Source organism: Gracilinanus agilis, chromosome 1, assembly GCF_016433145.1.
Source record: "Gracilinanus agilis isolate LMUSP501 chromosome 1, AgileGrace, whole genome shotgun sequence".
Taxonomy (NCBI): domain Eukaryota; kingdom Metazoa; phylum Chordata; class Mammalia; order Didelphimorphia; family Didelphidae; genus Gracilinanus; species Gracilinanus agilis.
The window spans coordinates 352,311,955-352,333,498 of NC_058130.1; the positions used below are offsets into that span (position 1 = coordinate 352,311,955).

At 34.2% G+C, this 21,544-nt stretch overlaps 1 protein-coding gene across 1 annotated transcript in view; it reads left to right on the plus strand.

Moving 5' to 3' along the window:
• Positions 1-12,792, plus strand: part of LOC123231464 (mannosylglucosyl-3-phosphoglycerate phosphatase-like) — an 83,538-nt gene extending 70,746 nt beyond the window's left edge. The window contains exon 8 of the mRNA XM_044657722.1: positions 12,608-12,792. Coding sequence (XP_044513657.1) covers positions 12,608-12,792 — 185 coding nt within the window. The remainder of the gene's footprint in view (positions 1-12,607) is intronic.
• Positions 12,793-21,544: the final 8,752 nt, after the last annotated feature.

Below are 21,544 nucleotides of genomic sequence, written 5' to 3' on the forward strand. Positions count from 1 at the left end.
ATAATTCTCTACTCCTCCCTAAATATTACTACTTCACTTTCTGGAGAGGGAAGGCGATTAGAAAATAATTTCTGGTATAACAGGGTCCCACTTCCAAGTCCAAAATCCCTCTTGGGCTTGAATCCCAGGCACCCTGACTTTTTAAGGGTTTCCCACTGGCTGCAACATCTACCAGAATCCTGGCTCCTAGGTCTCTAGGACTGGAAATCTCAGGTCTTGTGGGGAACAAATGAAATAGAACAGAAACATAAACTTCCCACGCCACAGGAGAGAAGTAGAACTCCTTCCTAATTTGTTTCATGGCATCTGTGCTGTGAGAAAACTGTATAAGATCTTCACCCTCTGGATATAACAAGAAAGAGAGTGAGGCAGTAGTAGTCTACCAGTCATAAAGAGATAGCCTTTTCTGGCTTCATAGCAAATAAAAGGATGCTACTCTCTCCCACTGGCAAATTTCCATTATAATTATTTGTTTGTTTTTAACTTGAAATTCACAAGTGAGTTTTAGATTTTTAGATGGGGATTGTTGGTCTGACAAATTATCTCCAATTTGAAAGAATCCTCCTCTAATCCCCTAAATTTTCTTAAATGAGCTCTCTCCTCAGTTTGTGTCTTCAACTGTTCACCTCCTTTCCCTCTAGGTGTTTACTCTTCATCTTTAATTTCTCTAGGGTTTTCTTTCAATCTTCAGAAGTAGTCAGGATTACCACATCTTAACAAAGAAATAAAAATGCATCTCCTTTGGACCTTTTGCCTCATAAAATAACACTCCTGTTTCCTTTGTTGCTAACACTTCATCATAATTGAATAATTTATCAAGTACTGTTTCTATTTCTTTATTTCATCCATTTTCTTAATCTGACTTTTACCCTTTTCACTCTAACTACTCTAATCTAGTCACCAATTCTAATGACCTTTCTTTAGTCCTCTTGATTATTGTAGTATTTGACCACTGATATACAATCCAATCTCTCCAAAAAACATTTGCTGCTTACCATGAGAGTCATCAAGGATTTGTTACATGCTTACTATGTGCCAGGCACTGTTCTAATTGCTGAAGAAACAAGGTATAGAGACCGGAGGTGAAATATTGTGTTCAAAGAACTACAAATAAGCTAATGTGGTTGCAGAGTACCTAGCAGGGAGTAACAGTAAGAACAACAGAAAGAAAGGAAGGAATCAGGTTGTGGAGAGCTTGAGATGGCAAACAATAAGTACATATTTGATTCTGATGATAAGAAGGACCTACCGGAATGCATTGAGCAACAAGGTGACATAGACCAAATTTTAGAAAAATCACAAATTTTAGAAAAATCAGCAGAGAGAAGGAGGATTTTGAGTGGGGAGAAACTTGAAGTACATAGACAAGTTAGAAAGCGATTGCAGCCATACAGGCAAGAGATGAAGAGAGCCTAAACTAGGGTTATGACTATATATATGAGTGATGAGAAGAGGATATATATGAGAAAAGTTGTGAACATAGAAATGACAAGATTTGTCAGTGGATTCGATATCTGGAGTTGGTGAGATTAAAGAGGGATGCTAAAGTTGTGAGATTGGATGACTGGAAAGATGGAAGTGCCCTTCACTAGAAAAGTTCAAAGGGTAAAGATAATGAGTTTTGTTTTATACATGTTGAGTGTGACATGCCTATAGGATATCCAACTCAATATGTCCAGGAGGCAGTTGGAAATGGGTTACTGTACTTCAAAAGAGAGCTAGTTCTTTCCAAAAAGTATTGAAACAGTCCTTGAGACTTAACACAGTGCACAAAGAGCCAAAAGTTCCTCTCTCAGGCTTGATTCTGAGCATGCCACCATGGCAAATGCAGAGGTAGGAAAGCTACACCAAAGTGAATCAATATTGTATCCTTGCCAAATATCCTTTTCATGCCATGGTTCAGTAAACTTTCTTATGTGAAATGCCAGATGGACTATAGGTGTTTTAGTACTTAATAGCCCTGTACTTGAGCCACTGGACCAGCCTGATGTAAGAATTAAATTTTAATGGTTTATATAAATTATATATAATAATATAAATTATAAATATAAATAGTGACTGCTGATTCAAAGTATTCTTGCTTAAAGTTGAAATGACTTTAATAGCTTTTATTTACAAAAGAGGTAGAAAGAGTGAAAGCAGAGAAATACAAAAGACATTTGCCTGTCTAACTAAATATTGCTCTGGTGCTAGACTCAGCCAGGTCTTGTTGACCTTCAACCAGAATTAAACTCTCTCCAGAAGATGGGAAGCTACCTAACCCAAGTTCCCTTGAAGAGGCAGGTCAAGACAATGACTCAAGCTGAAGCTGACTTCCTTCTTGGAGTTGACTTTTCTAGCCTTTTATAGTTGCTTCTTGTCCCTTCCCCTTTTCACAAGGGCCCAATCACAGCTTCCAAATTGCCCAGCAATGCCTAGAGGGCATTGTTTGTGGGAACCACTTCTCACCTTCTGGAGAGGTGAATATTCATCAAAAAAGTTCACAGATTCCTGGCTAATTGAGGTGTGAATTCTCATTTCCTGGCTGATTGAATTGAAAGGGTGGAGAGCTCCTCCACCTAGTGCTAAGTAGGTTGTTCAAGCTTTTGTTCATTCAATTCAAAAGTAGACAAAGTAGAGTTAATCCTGTCTTCACAATCTAATGAGGTACTAAGCAGGGGTACTTAAGTTATTGTTAACCAAGTGTTAACTCAAAATAGACAAAGGGAATAAAGGATTCCCTTTCACAAGTGTAAACTCAGAATAGACAAAGAGAACCAAGAATTCCCTTTTCACACTGAGTCAAGTCTGGCTTGCAAAATCCTCCATCTTGTAATGTTTTTCCTGTTGATGATATATAATCCTACTTCTAATTTTTTCTATCCTTTAAATATTATCCCTCCTTATGGTTTTGTCCTTGACACTTTGCTTCTTTATTTACTTTCCTTTTGAGATTTTGTCCATTTTTGTGACTTTAGCTATCACTTTTATTCAAATGATTCCTAAAGAATTAAGATTCAGTTCCAAGTTCTTTCCTGAACCAAGGTCCTCCTTTTTCTACTTTTTAAACTCTTCAGTGACATTTTATTTTTCTCTAATTACATATAAAAATAATTTTTAGCATTCATTGATACAAATCCTCTCCTTCCCTTCTTTTCCCTCCCTGAAATGATAAGCAATTTGACATAGTCTTATACCTGTGCTATCGTATAAAACATTTCTATATTCTCTACTTCATGTTGTGGATAAAGACAATATTTTTTAAAAATCATGAAGAAAATAAAGTGAAAATGGTATGTTTTCATCTACTAGTTTCTATCAGTTCTTTCTCTAGAGGTGTGTAACATTTTTCATCATGAGTCCTTTGGAATTGTTTTGGATCATTGTATTGTTGAGAATAGCTAAATCATTCACAGTTGATCATTGTACAATATTACTGCTTTTCTCATTTTTATCAGTTCATGTAAGTCTTTCCAGGATTTTCCTGAAATCATCCTGTTCATCATGTAATAGTATTGCATTAAAATGATTTTTTATAACTTGCTCAGCCTTTCCCCAAATTTATGGGCATCCCCTCAATTTCCAGTGCTTTGCTACCACAAAAAGAGTTGCAATAAATATTTTTGTATAAATACGTCCTTTTCCTTTAAAAAAATCTCTTTGGGGTATAAACCTAGTAGTGGTTTTGCTGGCTCAACAGTATATACAATTTAATAGTTCTTTGGGCATGGTTCCAAGTTGCTCTCTGGAATGGTTGGATCAGTTCAAAACTTCACCATAAGTATATTAATGTCTTGGTTTTCCCACATGCCCTGCAACATTTATTGTTTTCCTTTTCTGTCATATTAGGAAATCTGCTAGGTGTAGTAAGGTAGTACCTCAGTTGTTTTAATTTGCATTTCTGTAATCAGTAATTATTTGGAACATTTTTTCATGTGGCTATAGATAGATTCCTCTAAAGACTGCCTGTTTATAGGACCTTTGACAAAGTCCTGATTTTTCAGCTGCTTACTAGACATTTTCATTTGAATGTCTCACCAGCAACTTGCTGTCATAAACTGAATTCATATCGATATAGGTTAAATGATAAAATACCTGACTTCCCTTTTCTTTTAGTAGTCCCACTATTTTACTAGTTACCCAGACTGGGATTTTCAGAGCAATCTTTAACTTCTTTATATTTTTTGCCTTCCACATGTATTGGCCTACCATTTCTATCTCCATAATTTCTTGATTCAGTCCCTTCCTTTGCAGTTTATTTCAATGTGGGGTAGGGGTGGGAACTGGGTGGACCAGTGGGTAAAGTATTGAACTTGGATTAAGGTGATTCTGATTTCAAATCCTGCCTCAGCTATTGAAACTCTGTGTTACCTTGGACAAGTCATTTAAACTCAGTTTCCTCATCTGTAAAGTAGGAATAATGATAGCACTTCACAGTGTTGTAAGGATGAAAAAAATAGCATATGTAAAGTGCTTTGAAAAATGTAAAGCATAATATAATGCTATTGTTGTCATTATCATTATTATTGCCATTCTAATTAAAATTCTTAAGATCTTGGAGTACTATAACACTATTTTTTTTATCAGTTTACTTTTTTGCTTAAAATTTTTCAGTAAGTTCTTAGTGACTCCATTTTAAATGAAACTGAATTGATAGGTATTTTTTGAACACCTACAATATGGAAAAACATATTTAAGGGAATATTTGAAAAGTTTGGTCCTTGCCTTCAAGGACCCTCTTTTGGAGCAGCAAGCCATAAATACTGGAAAAAGTTAAACAATAGTAAAATATTTAAAGAATAGTTCATTATAATAATAGAAAGTGTCATAAGACAATACAAAACTAATTTCTAAATTGAATGAATAAACACTAATTACCATAGGACTGAAGAAGAGGAAGAAGAGATCACTTCAGGCTGAGACAGTCAGGAAAAGCATTATGTTAACAGTAAAATTTGATTTGGAAGTTCTTGAAGATCCAGTAGGATTTTAAAAGTATAAAGAAGAGGAGGAAGTAATTTGAAATCAGGTCAACTAGGTTATGAGACCAACAAGATGGAGGATAATTTTATTTTGGCCTACCACCTCTTAAAGAAATCCTCAAAAGAACAATTATGTGTCAGTAATAGAGCAATTATGGCTTTCTCCATAGGCTAACATCAAGAAGCCTAACAAGGTAACAAGCTTATGAATTAACAGTTGAGAACTCTAATATGTAATTCCCCTGCCCGGGACTGCTTCTCACCCTCCCTAGCTCCTACACTTTTTACAGGGTGCACAACCTTACCCACTGGCTCTGAGATTCACAATTTCTTGCTTTTCTTGCACTTTCTGCTAGCATAGCCTATGTCTACCCTCACCTCACCATTTATGGCAACTTAGTGTTGTCCTACTTGCAGAAGAGGATGCATAGGAAGTTGTGAGAGTATACTGACAGTGAACTAAACAGAGGGAACTAGGATGGGGCACCAAGGAACATATGAGCTTACACCAGGACTGGATGAAAGGGAATTTAGCATAGTCTTGTTCTCTCCCCCAAGAAGTCACTTAGGATAAAGCCTGAGGCCATTATAAATGTGCTTGATCATAAAGTAAAATTCTCATCTTTAAAATGTGTTATGATTTCTTTATTCTAGGCTGTTTAAAGTAAACAACAGACAAATTTTTTGATGAAAAAAAAAACCTAGTTAAGTATTTTGCTTTGCTTTGAGGAAATGCTTATTCACATATATTCAATAGTGCATACAATGGAAAAAAACAATGGTGTATCCATTATTGCATATTAACACTTAATTTTTAAAAAACTCTTACCTTCCATCTTAGAATCAATACTGTGTATTGGTTCCAAGGCAGAAGAGTGGTAAAGGCTAGTCAACGGAGGTTAAGTGACTTGCCTAGGGTCACATAGCTAGGAAGTGTCTGAGGTCAAATTTGAACCCAGGACCTCCCATCCCTAGGCCTGACTCATCCACTGAGTCAACCAGCTTGCCCCCTTAACACTTAATTATTATATTTACATTTCTATTGAAAGAGTCATGTGCATGATTTGCTTGCAAAATATCTATGTACAATGATTTGGAATTTTTTAAAAAGGGAGTTAAAAACATACAGAAATCCAACATTTTCTTGATTGCAGCAGACCTGTATCTAAGAATATGTGTCTCCATAGATGTACTTAACACAAGTCAGGTAGTTGTTGGATATAATCAACAGAAACAGAATACTTTAAAAAGCTTTTCTTTCCCACTTTCTTCTCCTCCAAGTTTTCTTATGAACTATCCTCATGACTTTTATCATCTTGATTGAACTATCTTCATCAACTTTTATCATCCCCAATATAGGAAGATACTGAGATGAATTATACATATATATGCACATATATATATATATATATATATATATGTATGTATTTCAGGGGATGTGTCATCATAAGGGAAGGAGTCAGAAAGGGACAATTAGAGAATGACTATAAGGAAAAAAGATTAAAACCACCAATGATCTCAGGAGGAAGAAAAGTCAGATAAATATCTAGTGCATAAGCAGATGAATCAATAGGAAAGATATTCTCTTCTATTTTGAAAGAAAGATTGTTACTAAGGAAACATGGCAAATGTCTCTAAATTAATATTGCAAAACAAGGGAAATTGAACCAAGATCTGATGAAAACAGAATCATATGGATTATCAAGAGAGCAAGGAATGACAGCAAGATGTCCCTAAGTGGTTAAAGAGAAAATTAAACATCTTAAAATAAAATAAATTAATTAAAATAAATTAAATTAAATAAACAGGGGAAACTAGGTGGCTTAATAGATAGAGAGCCAGTCTTGGAAACAGGAGATCCTCTGTTCAAATCTGACCTCCAGACACTTTTTAGCTGTGTGATCCCAGGCAAGTCACTTAAGCCCAACTGCCCTACCCTTACTGACTGTCTACTTTGGAACTATTACTTAATATTGATTCTAAGAAAGAAGGTAAAGGTTTAAAAGAAAGATAAGTGGAAAGTTTTAGGGATTATATAACAGAAGAAATTAGTAAAACAGAAAAACTTGAATCCACTACTTGAAATGGGGAATCTCTCCAAAGAAGTAAAAAATAGAACAACTAACTCTAGAAATATACTAGAATATATATTTTAGTATATTAAATATAGAAATATACTAAAGCAAAGGACAATTTGAAAGAGAAGAGAAGTGTTAATAAAGAACATATATTTATATAAGCAAAACACATCAATTTCAAAGACAATGCAAAGACATCTTAAGGATCATAGATACTGCAGAAGAACATAAAAAATATGGGCACCATAATGAAAGACATAATACAAGAGAACTTCTAAGAACCAAATACAGAAAAATATCAATTTAAAGAATCCACGAATATTCTAAAGGGGGGAAAATGCCACAAATTTCATGATTCATTGTAGAAAATTGAACAATTCCAGTGACACAACAAGTTCTTCATGTAAAAGACTAATAAATGTAAAGGAAGGAAAATTTAAATAGCACAAGAATACTATAGAAAGGAGTAGGAAAATATATTCCAAAAGTCAAAAGCATTCAAGCTACAACCCCAAATGAAAGCCTGCTAACTTGGACCTAATGAACAATGAAAAAAATGAACATTCAATAAGGGAGAGAATTTTGAAGCATTCCTAGAAAAAATAAAAAGACACAAATAGATTATCTGCTACCTCAAATAACAGAAATATGATAAGGGAATAAATACAACTACCAAGCAAAGAAAAAGTTATAAGATAAATCATCTCTAGATACTATTAAAAGGAAAAATCCTAGTAATATACTCATGTTGTTAAGGAAACTAAAATAGGAACCATTAAGAGAGAGCTTTTGAAAAGTATTTAAGAGAATAAAAATGAATGTAGAACATAAAAAAATAGAAAAAGAAGCAATGAAGAGGTCTGGCATTCCATATACTGAACATCTCCACTTATTCCTTCCCCTCCTTCACAGGTGAATCTATATTTTGTGGGAGTGAACTGCACAATTTGAAGGTGTATAAAAGGAAAGAGAAGAGGTAGAAGATACAAGGGAAGATAGAGGGAAAACACCCATGAGAGGAGAGATTCTTGAATTGGAAATGGGGAATTTTGCAATATGCATAATTTGCAGAGATTTGGTTCTCAGACTACTTCCTCTAAATGAGTATTGGACATCTATTGATAGCATACTGACTCAGGAGAAATGACATCTGAGCTACCGGGTACAACCAGTTTTGAGAAGAATGGGAAGACCTGAACCTAGTAAGGAGGTTCCATTGCAAAAGGAAAAGATAATGATTAAGGGGAGAGCAAAGACTAGAACTGAAATACATAGGCAGCTGAGAGACATTTCTACCATGTAGCAATATTTCTATGCCTCCCATAGAAATTGATACTTGTAAGAATTAGGGACAATGACAACAATAAAAAGGGGAAGGAGAAGGCAAGAATTACAAGATAATACTGTAGAAATTGTTTAGCAGAAGAAACTCAAACCTTTTTAGGTGCTTTAATTTCATGAGAAACACTGAGATTAAAGAAGGAATAAATGACATGAATGGAATAATAAATATGTAGACAAGAGAAGAGAATAAGAACAAGGTTAAGAAATCTTTTTTTTTTTTTCGAAAAAAGTGCAGAAAAAAATTAAATTAACAAAATAGAAAAAAGGTAAAGGGGAATAATTAGATAACTAAAAGGATTAGATAAATTAGATGAATAAAGAGAAATGAGCAAAACTCTAAAATGTGGAGAAAGGATGAATTATGAGACTGGAGTGGGTTTAGGATGAGGAGAAGAGAGCTTGGAGAATAGAATTGATTTAAGGTAGATTAAACAAAATCATATGAACAAAGTACTATTTTAAAAGAGGAAGAGGGACTCTAATCAGATAAAATTCCCAGGATTAGAAATGAAGGGCAGGAAACAACACTTTCAAAACTAAATACAAATGCCTTTAAACAATCCAAGAAAATAAATGACAAACTGTTTTTTTTAAAAAAAAACCACAATATGTTGCTTACAAAAAATATTACAGAAAACTTAATAACTAGGACATGCAAAATGAAAATGAGGGGCTAGAATAAAATTTATTATACACCAAGTAAATCAAAAAAATCAGGGATTGCAGTCATATTATTAAACAAAGCAAAAACAAAAATACACAACAATGTAGATATAAACAAGGAAACTATATTATCCTTGAAGGAAACATAAACAAATGGAAATATGAAATTTATATGATCCAAATCTATATATCAAAATTTATAAAAGAAAAATTAAAATGAATGACAAGACATACACAACAAGATTCTTTAATATCCCTCTCTTGGATTTAGACAAATATAACAAAAAGATAAACAACAGGGAAAAAATCTAGAAGTGAATAAATTGTAAGAGAAATGAGAGCGAAAACAATGATAATGTCTTCTAAGTGGGAACACCAAAGAATATGTTTATTTCTTGGCACTATGTGGAACTTTTACAAAATGTTACTATATATTTTAGCATAATGGGGCAGGTAAGTGGTGTGCTGGATGGAGTATTGTGACTGTAGTCAGGAAGACTCATCTTTGATTCAGTTTCCTCATCTATAAAATGAACTGGAGATGGCAAGCCACTCTGGGATCTTTGCTAAGGAAACCCCAAATGGGATCACAAAGTGATGAAGAACAACAATTAGGGCATAGAGACATTGAAAATACATGTAAAGAGACAGAAATAGTTACCATCTTTTATAGACATAATGTAATAAAAATAGTAATTAGTTGAAGGAATGACATGGAGGCTTAACAATGAAATCTTAAATGAGTGAATCAAAGAACAAATCATAGAAGTAATAGGAAAAATCATGATATAATATGACAAATATACAAAACTATTCTTAAAAATTGAGAAAGAAAACACTATGAAATTCCTACCATGATATAGTCTTAATTCCTAAACCAGGGAAGGATAGAGCAAAGAAGAACAATAAACCAATATCATTAATGAGTACTGATTCAGAAATTTTAATAAAATCCTGTCAAAGAGATTAAAGCAGCTAATGCAAGAAATCAGTCATAATGAACAAGTTGTTTCTGGCATGCTACGATGTCTCATCATTAGGAAAAAATCAATATCATCTTGCTAAAAATAAAAATATCCAAAATGTTATTTCAATTTCAGAAAAAAAACCTTTACAAAATACAAAGCACATTTATACTAAAAATATAAAAAGTGTGGGCATAGATTCTAAGTGTGTGATCTATGGATCCCTGAAGGTATCAAGTTCAAAACTATTTTCAAAATAACATTTATCTTTAATAGATAATAATGCCCCCTCTCTTTTCCAACTACATATCTGTTTGAGGCTAGATTTTTTTTCATGTAATTCATCCAAAACAACATATTGTAGCAGATTGAACACGGAATCAGATATGAGATTTCAACTATCTATTAAGCCAGACAATAAAGATATTTGCAAATATTTCTAATAATGTCACTTTTATCACTGTTTTTCTTTGTTTTGGAAAAAAATGTACTTTAAAAAATGTCATTTCTCTTACCATGTGATGTGTTTATTATTTTTATTTTAAATGAGTTAAATATTTTAAAATTCATCAGTTTTAGTTTTTTACATAGCAGTAATCAGGATATCACCTACATAAACAAGTTATTTGGGGTCCCCAATAATTTTGGGGAGTGGACTAAACCCAAACAGTTTGAAAGCTTCTGGTATAGAAAGATCTTTTTGTAATACCATGCAAAAGTATCTTTTTGAAATAAAAAATAACTAGCATAGCATCAGCAAATAGTGATAGTTTTAGTCCCTCCTTGTACTTTTCATTTCTTTATCTTATTGGTTTTGCTAGCATTTCTAGAACTACATCAAATACTGAAGAGAGTAGGTATCTAGCTTTACCCTTTAATTACCAAAGAAACTTCTAGTGTATCACATTTCATATGCATATTGTGAAGTATTTCAAGGAATATTTAATGATCTTGATGTTTACAAACATGAAATCAGGAAAATACTGTTCTTGAAACAGAAAATATATTAATTTCAATATTTTCCACAATCTGGTCCTACTATTCTATATTAAAAAGAAATGCTTATTTTACTTATAGATTATTACTATTATAAAAATAATATAGGCAAACACAAAAATAAGAACAAAGACCAAGGAAATAAAGATTGAAAATTGATTCCTGATACTTTTGATAGATGTTATCAAAAGTATTTTCAGTGGTAAAGTGAAGTGAGCCTCAAAGATGAACTTCCCTTCAGGACCAGGCACAAGGAACACTGAAGAGACTCTTGTTTAAGAAAAATAAACTATTTATTTAAAATATATAAGGGTAAAAAGATTTCTAATTCTGAGGGATTCTAACTCCACTCAAATAAACTCCCAGGTTCCACAAGGAACCGCTTCTCCTGTGGTTCACAGGCTATGCTAATCCTCCCTGATCTAACTAACAAAATTTTATACTATTTTAAACTAAAACTACCACTATAATTTTTAACTTTGCTTTGAGTTATAAAGATAACCAAGGCTAGCTGGTTGAGTCTCAACAAGAATCAAGTTAGGACTCTGAGTCTTAATAGACTCAGAGTCCAAACCAAAGACCAGGTTTTCTTTGGTTTTTCAAAGCTTAACCAATCTATAAACAGTAACAGATAAATGAATAGTGTTTCCCCAAGTTAGAAAAGAAAACACTCCACTCCTTCAAGTCTTTAACTCAGACAGAGATAGAGAGAGGCAAAGATGTTACCTTCTCTAGCCCTGTGAGAGAAAAGAACCTGCATGTAGCTCTGTCAAATGCCAGAAGCCAGCTGTCAGAATGCCATACTCAGAGCGTGTAATTGTCATAGAATAACAGTTACAACTGCCAACATATGAAATTAACACTGGCTCTTGGCTCTATTTGAAACTCCAATTCCTCCTCAAGCCAGCTTCTCTACTTCTTATCTATAAACTAATAAACTAATACTTATTTTCTAATATCATTCTTATACTATATTACTATTATATTAAGAGACATACTTATTCTATTATAGAACTACTGTTCTATCTCCACCCCACTCCATTATTCCTTGATATTCTCTATGAAGTCCTAATGCCAGATCATGGCATAGAGGTGAACCCTGTGTTCACAAAGACAATGCCTGTGGAGCACAAGATCCTATAGGTCCTACAGTGGGGGAAAATCTTCAAATATAGTTCTGGCAATAGAATGTCACCTTTCTGAGTGACCAGTCCACCTATCATCACCAGTGCAGCTATCTGGGATGCATCTTTTATTCTCTTATTCATTTCTGAAATGGAAAGAAATCAAGATATAAGGTTTCCTGAAAGAATATTGAATTGTAATTTCATTTAAGAAAAATGAGTGGAATTCTGATTATATTAGGACAATATTTATCCTTTAAATTTGTAGATGACTCTATAGTTTGAATAAAGGAGAATGGCTCATTGAGAAATTCTAATAAGAAAATGTTTTTATAGTAAATAAGATAGTTTGGATTTAGAAAAAAATTCAAGTAACAAAAAAACTATAAAGACATTATTACTGTCCATACTTGCTTGCTAAATATTTATTGAATGAATACTGCATTTTAAATTTAATAAACTTACCTTCTTCACAGCCTTTGAAGAAAAATCAGATAAAAGAACAGAAGTAATGGCAGTACCTGGTATAGAAGGAAGGATTTGCCATATTTCTCAAGATATGAAAGAACATTTGAGGCAACTTAGAACTGCAAGAAAACAAGGATTACGAACATATCCTACAATTAATGACAATGCATGTGAAATTTCTGATTCTGACTGAAATACCACAAGTAATATTTGAAGCCTAATTACAGAACATTTTGCCAATTAATGCCAGAATATATTTCACTTAGCATACAGTCTTGGTATATTCAGGTTTAATAAGAGCATGTTTAATGCATTTTGATTTTTAAAATTGTTTAAATTGTGATTTTTATCTTACTGTTATCACTCTGAAAGTTTTTGTTTCTGTTCACCTTTATAGCTTATCAAGACATGTAAAGAAAACCATTGCCTCTTGAGTGTGTCATTTGGGGGGAAATGTATATACTTTGTGTAGATATTTTTCTGTTGTGTTTATATTAAATGAACGAATTTCATACTGTTATTTTCCATGTTAAATGATTCTTATGCCCACATTTCAAAGTACTGATTTATATATCTAATCCTATCTTAATCATTTTGTTTTTATCCTACTTTTCAGTATTTCTTTTAATATAAATTTATCTTGTATTTTTTTCTTTTAAAAAAAAAGTATTGTATATATGCTTTATTTCTTTATAATAGCCCTTTCCCTTCCATCACTGGTTTCAAAAAGGACTCATTGATTTTTCATATTGGGACACAGACTTATCAGCTCCTTGAAGAGAAATACAGAAAAAAGTAAGTTTGTGACATTAATTAACACGCTTAATTGTCTCAGTACAGGCTTGCCTCTACTTGAAAACCATTACTACTTTTGGTACTCTGTAATCAAAACCCTCATCACCACTGCTATGAAAGCTGGTGATTATTGTGAAAAATTTGGACACATTTAAAAATTTCATAAATATGTGAAAAGCAGAAAGGGCTTATGGGAGCTGAACTATGATACCTGAAAATTTTTCATTTGATTGTTACATTGCTTGAAATTTGATTACTTTGATTAAATAAATGCCTTTTTTATTTTTTAAGTAAGGATAACTACAAGAGCTAAGGGCCTATTGCCTATACATGTCAGTCAGTTTAATCAGACTGCTTTCTTCCCAGCATCTAGCTGAAATCTAGTTATGCTAAAGGAATAGCTATTGTCCTTGAGACTTATAGGGAGCTGAGAAAGGTATTACTTTTAGTATATTTGTAATAAATATTCAAATCAAAATTTGAGATAGGTGTCAGAAAATATAGGGTTAGCACTTTCCCTAGATAGAAACATAATTAGAGAAAAGTAGCTAACTAGGGAACTAATTGGAATATATTCCATTAATACTTTTTATCCCAGAAAGCATCCCCCTAGCCCTCAGAAGACAGATCCATCCATATACTTTTTACATGGAATTAATAAGCAACTACAACAAGTAGACATTCTTAACAGAACTATTAAAAGTAGGGATTTATTTAGTAGAGAGAAGAGCTTTAGTACTGTAGTTGGGATTTATTTTCCTTTTCCTTTGAAAGCAATAACAATCATAGAACCTCAAAGCAGAATCCATGATGATAGGAAGAGACAAAAGTGGTTCATTGATTTCCGTGATGGTTTCAGATCTCATTTTAGTAGCTTTCTTAGTTGCATCTTAAAATAATATTTAGATGCCTCTACCCTTAGAAGTGAGATTTTTAAAAGGATTTAATAATAAAGGTTTCATATGAGGTATGAGAACCTGGATCCTAAGTGGGATTTGGATTGGAATCAAGATTTTCATTGAGCCTTTGCTAAGAGCTGAGCAAAGAACTGGTTGCCTTAAAATTATAATGAATGTAGAAAATTTTATCCGATCTAGGTTGGAGACTAACCACAGAAAAGTTAAAAGACAATGAAAAAAATTAGAAAAGAAACAAGGCAACAAACTGATATGGATTTGACTTGGCTACATCTTATATACTCCAGGAACTGACATACTACATTTCTATCATATCTCTAGATGATCTAAAGTTTCAGCTCCCTCTAAAACCACCTTAAGAACAATAAAAACTGAAAAGAGTAAACGAAACACAAAGTTTTATGCTACTGATCTGTATCATTTCTCATTTCTCTTAGAGCCCATTCTGAGGGAAAAGGTAAGTCACCACTCTCCCTTGGTTTGATGCCAACTCCATTTGAGACTGGGTCCCTGGGTGATCATAATCATGAAGTTCAGTCTACTAAGAGTTGATTTTCTATTTCTTTTTTTGTCAAAGGTTTTCATTGTTTTTGCATTTTTCTGTGTGGTGTCTTCAAATTGAAGATTTAATAGTATTTCCTAAACTGCCCATCAATGTCCACATTGACCCAATTCAGCATTCACTATATTTTGATAATGCCTCTCAGCATCCATGCTTCCCTAACTTGGCATCTACTCAGCACCTGCCTTAATTAGGAAGGTGACTAAGCAGCTTTGACTTGACCTATCCAGGACTGTTAAAAACAGGACGACCAGAAATTTTATTAATTAGGCTTGCCAGATATCCCACTCCAGAATAAAGACAGAATTCTTTGCAACTGCCACTGGCCTTCTACTTCCATACATAAATTGTTAGCAAAATAGAGCTAGAAGGAACCTTTCCAAACTCCTACTATGAGACAGAATCAAAGCAGTGAGGTAAAGAGAAAGAAACTGACAGAACAATAACACTAATGAATACTAACGCAAAAATATTGAATAAAATATGAGCAAAGATGCTGCAGCAATATATTCAAGAGATTATTTACCCTGACCAGGAATGCAGGGATAGATCATTTTAGGAAAATTACAAACACAAAAGGTAACAATAACTTCAAACCAAGAATCACATTATTTCTAGAAATGCCATGGAACACACATTTACTAAGTACTTACTATATGCCAGACATTGCTAAGCCCAAGAGAAACAAACAAGCAAAAGAAAGACAATCTCTTTCCTCAAAGAGCTTAATGGAGAAAGACAACACACAAAAGGAGTAGGTCAGGAGGTGGGAAGATAAAGGTATGTAGTCCAGAAAATCAGGAACAGAGGAAGAGAACAAATGTAAGCCAGCCTGGGATCATCCATAAAAACGGAAGTTCAGGAGGAACATACCATTGGAGAAAGGGAAAGGTTTTGTAGAAGAATATTCCAGGATGTGAGCAGCCATAGGGCTAAGCTGTCCCAAGGAGATGCTGCCCTAGGAGAGGAATGAAGGGATAGAAGGGAGTTGGTATCTTGGAAATATTTTCTAGGATGAGAAGATCCAAGTAAAAGGGAAGTTCCAGGTCGAGAAGAGAGCTGAGTCATGATGATTAGGACTGAAGAGTCAGAAGTATAGTCAGGATTGGAATGAAGCATGGCAGGCCCCATTCTATTGGCAAAATGGAGACCCTTGAAGGAATTCAACAATGGGAAGAGGGGGCCAATAGAGTAGAGGAATGTCCAAGATGAGAAGGCCTAGGACACTGAGGGAAGTTCCAGGGCCACCAGCAGGCTGTATCAGTAGATGCAGAAAAGGCCCTTAGAAGATCATGTTAAATTATATTGAAAACACAAACATTTGTTGGAATAAACTAATTCTTATTATGATAAAAATTTATAGAACTAAAACTAAGAGCTTATGATTGTTGTAATAGAGAAATACTAAGGATATTTTTAATAAGATCAGGCCCATTTTTTACAAATGTATTTCTAAAATGTCAGCTCTAGAAAATTAAACAAGAAAAGTAATTAAGGAATTAAGTCTAGGCAAAGAGGAGATAAAATTATACCTATTTAGAGACAATATGATGGTTTACTGAGAGAATCAAAGATGAAAAAAAATCAAATGACAATTTCAATAAAGTTTCAAGTTATAGAATAAACCTATAAAAATATCAGCATTTCTGTATATTACTAAAAACCTGTGGAAGAAGATAGAAAAATAATTCCATCAAAATAACTACAAAATGTATAAAATATCTGGGAATTTGTCTACCCAGGATTTATATGAATAAAACTACAAAACACTATAGAAATAAAAGAAAACAAATAATTGACACAACCCATTATTGGGTTGTACCAATATAATATACTTTACTACCTAAATTAATTTAGAATTTTAATGTCATACCAATCTGATTATCAAGGAGTTCTTTTATAGAATTAGACCAATTTCAATTCAACTAGAGGAATAAACTGTTGATAAGAAGAAATAATCATCAAAACTTTTGGTATTTGATTCAAAATAGGAGATTGGTCAATGTAACATGTTAGTTAAGCAATACCCAGAAGTAATCAAACATAATAGCTTCATGTTTGATAAATCCAAGAATACAAGTTACTATAATAATGACTTCATATTTAACAATAATGGCTCAAAAAAAATTTGAAAGTGACAAAAATTAGACATATCTTATCTATCACAACTGTAGCTTCAAGGCACTTGATTTTGAAGCATCGTTCCCTTCTAGAAAAAGGTGCTATAATATAAGTAGCAAATGAATCAAACATTGCCAGACGGTTATTTTGTTGATTTGCTTTGTTTAAATGCAATTCTTTGTTATTGGGGTGGGGGGAGCAGGGAAATCCATTGGCAGAGATGTGAGGCATTGTTTATGGGCATAGATGTAAAAAAAACAATAAACATTTACATTTGAAAAAAATAATTTGAAAATTGATGCAAAAATATTTCCCAAGATATAGGATTCATTTAAATGTGTATATGAATAGCTTTGGGAGACAAATTCTGCCTTTTTAGGCAGATGTGGAGAACTAATAAGTTAGTAACATCATAACCAGCCAGTGGGCAAAGATGACCAAATATGGGAATAGTTTTAGTGAGGTTGAGTTGTGGAAAGGTCTGCTCATTAAACCACTATTTGTGTATCTGTTAATGAGTATAACCATTTTCAAAATCATTTTGTAAATATTCAAATTTATTACTTTTCCTCTTACTCTCTTTTAAACTCTCCACAAATTGGCTTCCAATCTCATCTTTCAACCAAAATTAATTTCCCTAAAGTTAGTAATGATCTTTTTTTTTTTAACTCTTATTTTCCATCTTAGGTTCTATACTAAGTATTGGTTCTAAGGCAGAAGAGTAATAAGGGGTAGGCAACTGAAGTTAAGTGACATGCCCAGGGTCACACAGTTAGGAAGTGTTTGAGGTCATATTTGAACTCAAGACTTCCTATGTCTAGGCCTGGCTCTCTGTCCACTGAGCCCCCTAGGTGCCCCTAGCAGCTTAGCAGCAGACACCTAGCTGTCCCCTTTTGTTTTTGATTTCCATATCTTATGACAAAAAAAAAATTAATCTCTGTGGCTTTTGATGCCATTGAACACCCTTTTCAAATTCTCTTCTTCTTAGGTTTTCATGAATCTATTACTCTTACCTAGCTGCCCACTCCTAAATATTTAAAAAAAACAACAAAAAACAAAAAAAACACCTTACCAGTACTGTGTATTGGTTCTAAGGCAGAAGAATGGTAAGGGCTAGGCAACAAGAGTTAAGTGACTTGACCAGGGTCATCAGCTAGGAAGTGTCTGAGGCCAGATTTGAACCCTTCTGTTTTCTGGGCCTGGCTCTCACTCCAGTGAGCCACCCAACTGCCCACCTAAATATTCTTTGCTAGATGTTCCTCTAGGTCATGCACACTAACATCTTGGATATCCCACAATAGCCTTTCCTGGTTCCCTTTCTTTCTGTATTCTATTTCACTTGGAGATCTCATCAACTCCCATGGATTCAGGGATTCAATTATCCTGATGATTCTTAAATCTATTTATCTAGCTTTAACCTTTAGACATCTTGAATTGGATGTCCCATAGACATCTTAAACTCAATGAGTCCAAAAGGGAACTCCTTATCTTTCCCCATTACCTCTCTAGTCTTCTAACTTCCCTGTTACTGTTAAGGGTACCATTTTCGTCCCAGTCACCCAGCTCATAATCTAGATGTCATTCTCTTCTCACTCTCAATTTGCTGCCAACGCTGGACAATTTTACTTTTGTAAAATCTGTCCCATCCGCCCCCTTGTCCCCTCAGTCAATATCTTCATCCTGGTGCAGGGCCTCCTGACCGGAAGTCTGCATTACTCAGAAATACTCTGCTGGTTCACTTCCCTGCTACAAGCCTTTCCTCATTCCAGGCCATTCTCTCCTCAGCGCTCGGGGATCACTCCTAAGCACAGGTCTGATCCTACTACTCTGAGACTCCTTAAACTCTGGGGGCTCTCTAGCACCTCCAGGATCTAATATAAAATCCTCTGCCATTCAAAGCCCTTCCTAACCTGTCCCCCTCATCCTATCACTTTTCCAGTTTCCCTACATACTTTATAATCCAGTGGTACTGACCTCCTTGCCTTTCTTTGAGTAAGAAACTCCATCAATGGCAGAAAAAAAAATACTCATTCAGACGAGTTTATGGCAAAGTCTGTGTCATTTCAATTCCATAATAATTTCCTTTTTTGCTAAATATATTTTAAAAGAAGTAGCTATTATGTTAGCTAGGTTGTATAGTGGTAGAAGGGCTGGGCCTAGAATCAGAAAACTCGGGATATGGATTCCTACTGTGGGTTCTAAAATATTGTGGCTGGGGCAACTGCATCCCCCAGTGCCACAGGGGTCCCTCCCCCTTATTTCCTGGTGTGGGATTGGTCTTGAATTGGACCAATCCCATGCTAGGGAGGGGCCACACTCCCCCATTCCCCCTACTTCTGGGCGGGGATTGGACGTCAAGGATGAAACTTTGAGAAGATTCAGGGTGGGTTGTGTGTGTGTGTATGGGGGGTGTTTAGTTAATTTTAAGCGGCTAGAGCTCTGTTTTTTTCTTCCTTTTAAATAAAGTTTTAGTTAGATATGAGAAAGAGTTTGTTTTTCTTTATTCACTACTGAACAAGATGGAGAGATATGGACCGAGTAATGATATGCCATTAGGTAGATTCTGAATTGGTTGAATTTGCCTTGGATACTAAATGTAATCTTTTAAAATATACAAAGATATTAGTATCTAAGGACCTCACTTTCAATGCTTGGAAAATTACTCATAATTCTTAATTCTAATTGCTGCCTTTTTACAAACTTTCTGGTGGATGAGGATCCCAGCCAGGAAGCTCTTCAGTGTTCTAGGGCTGTCAGCAATCAGCACAATGTCATCTGTAAACACCAATATTTTTAGGACCTCACCATGTTTAGGGAATCCTTCTTCAACTTGATCTCTGCACTTCAACTTCAATTCAATAAATATTTATTCAGGGTTAACTATGTGCCCCATAATATACTAAGCCTTAGGGATAGAAATAAGAAAAAGAGACAGGTCCTGTCCTCTAAAAGCCTACAATCTAATGGGCTAAGATTGCACAGAAGAAAGCAGACAAGGTGGATCACCAAGGGTACCAGGCACACTGGATGTAGGAGCATGTTGTTCCATGGACTTGAAGTCAAATAGAGTTACTGATGGAAAATGGAGTTACTAGGTAGATTGTGAGCCCTCTAAAAAGGCAGCCTTTAGGAGAAGTTTAGTCACCCTTAGTCCACTCAGAGGGCAGAGGCAACTGAGAAGGAGTTGAGAAAATCTTGATGACGAGATCTCAGGTCATTAGGTTATCTTAGTGGGAAGGGCAATGCAATTTCCTGGTCCAAGCCAAGCATGCAGCTTATGGGCAATGGAGTAGATAGCCTTCATAACATTGTTGAATCCATTTATTGAGCATGCTTCTGTTTTATGCCTTACTTGATGTTAATAACAAAATTATTTCTAAGTTAAACATTAAATTCTGTTTCTAAATCAAATTCAATTTATAAATCAGAACATCAAACAAATTAGTTCTCTTATTTTATCATTCAAGGAATATTGCTTTACTTTTATTCCAAAAAACCAAGTGAAAAAAGGGCTTACTGTTGTCAATATTATAAGCAACCTATAGAGTCTTTCCATTTATTAATATGTGTACAGATGCATATGCAATAATATGTGCATACATCTTGAAAATGAACAAAAATTCTGGCCCAGAATTAAACAGAATGGTGAAAGGCCTAGATTGCCTTTCAGAAATTGTAAAGCCCTTTTAATGACCCTAAAGTTCTCTCTCAAACAGAGGTTCTTCCTCTTAATACTAAAATTCTACTCTTGTATGACTATGAATCATAGAACACTAGTTTCCAGAGAATTACAAATGTGTAATGCTCAGAGGGTAATGGGATTCACAGACTAACATACAACAAATAAAGAAATATGAGGATGAACTAAAGAAGAGGGTATCCTAAAGAAATATATGATCAAACTTTTCCTTCGCAACAAAGCAGACAGAATACTACATATATTTTCTGACAAGTTCTTCATATTTGATCATTTTGCTTGATTCCTTTTCTTTGGGCCAGATGGGAAATAACTAATGTAAAGACAAAAAGACTTTAATAAATCTTATTAAGAAAAAGAAATGCATGATTGAAAAAAGAGAATGGATTGAATATATGATGAGAATGAGGGATAACTGATGAAGAACTAGAGTGACTACTTGTATTTTTACAATGTCAAGAGAAATCAAGAAAGCTCCCTTACTCTTTGAATGGTCCATAATTTTGGGGAAGAAATGGGTAAGAATTATGTAAGATGAATAGGTTGTCATATGCATTATTAAAAGGAACTTCTATATTGTTGGAAGGAAAAGAAGGAAGGAAGGCAGAGAAGGAGGGAGGGAGGACTAATTTAACTGCTTATTATATGCCAGGCACTGTGCTAAGTAATTTATTAATATTATCTTATTTTATCTTCTAATAAGCTGCAAGGAAGGTGCTATTCTTATCTTCATTTTACAATTGAGGAAACTGAGGAAAACAGAGGTTAAGTGACTTGCCCAGGGTCACATAGCTAGTAAGTGTCTGAGATCATATTTTAACTCAGGTCTTCCTGACTCTCAACATGGGGGAGT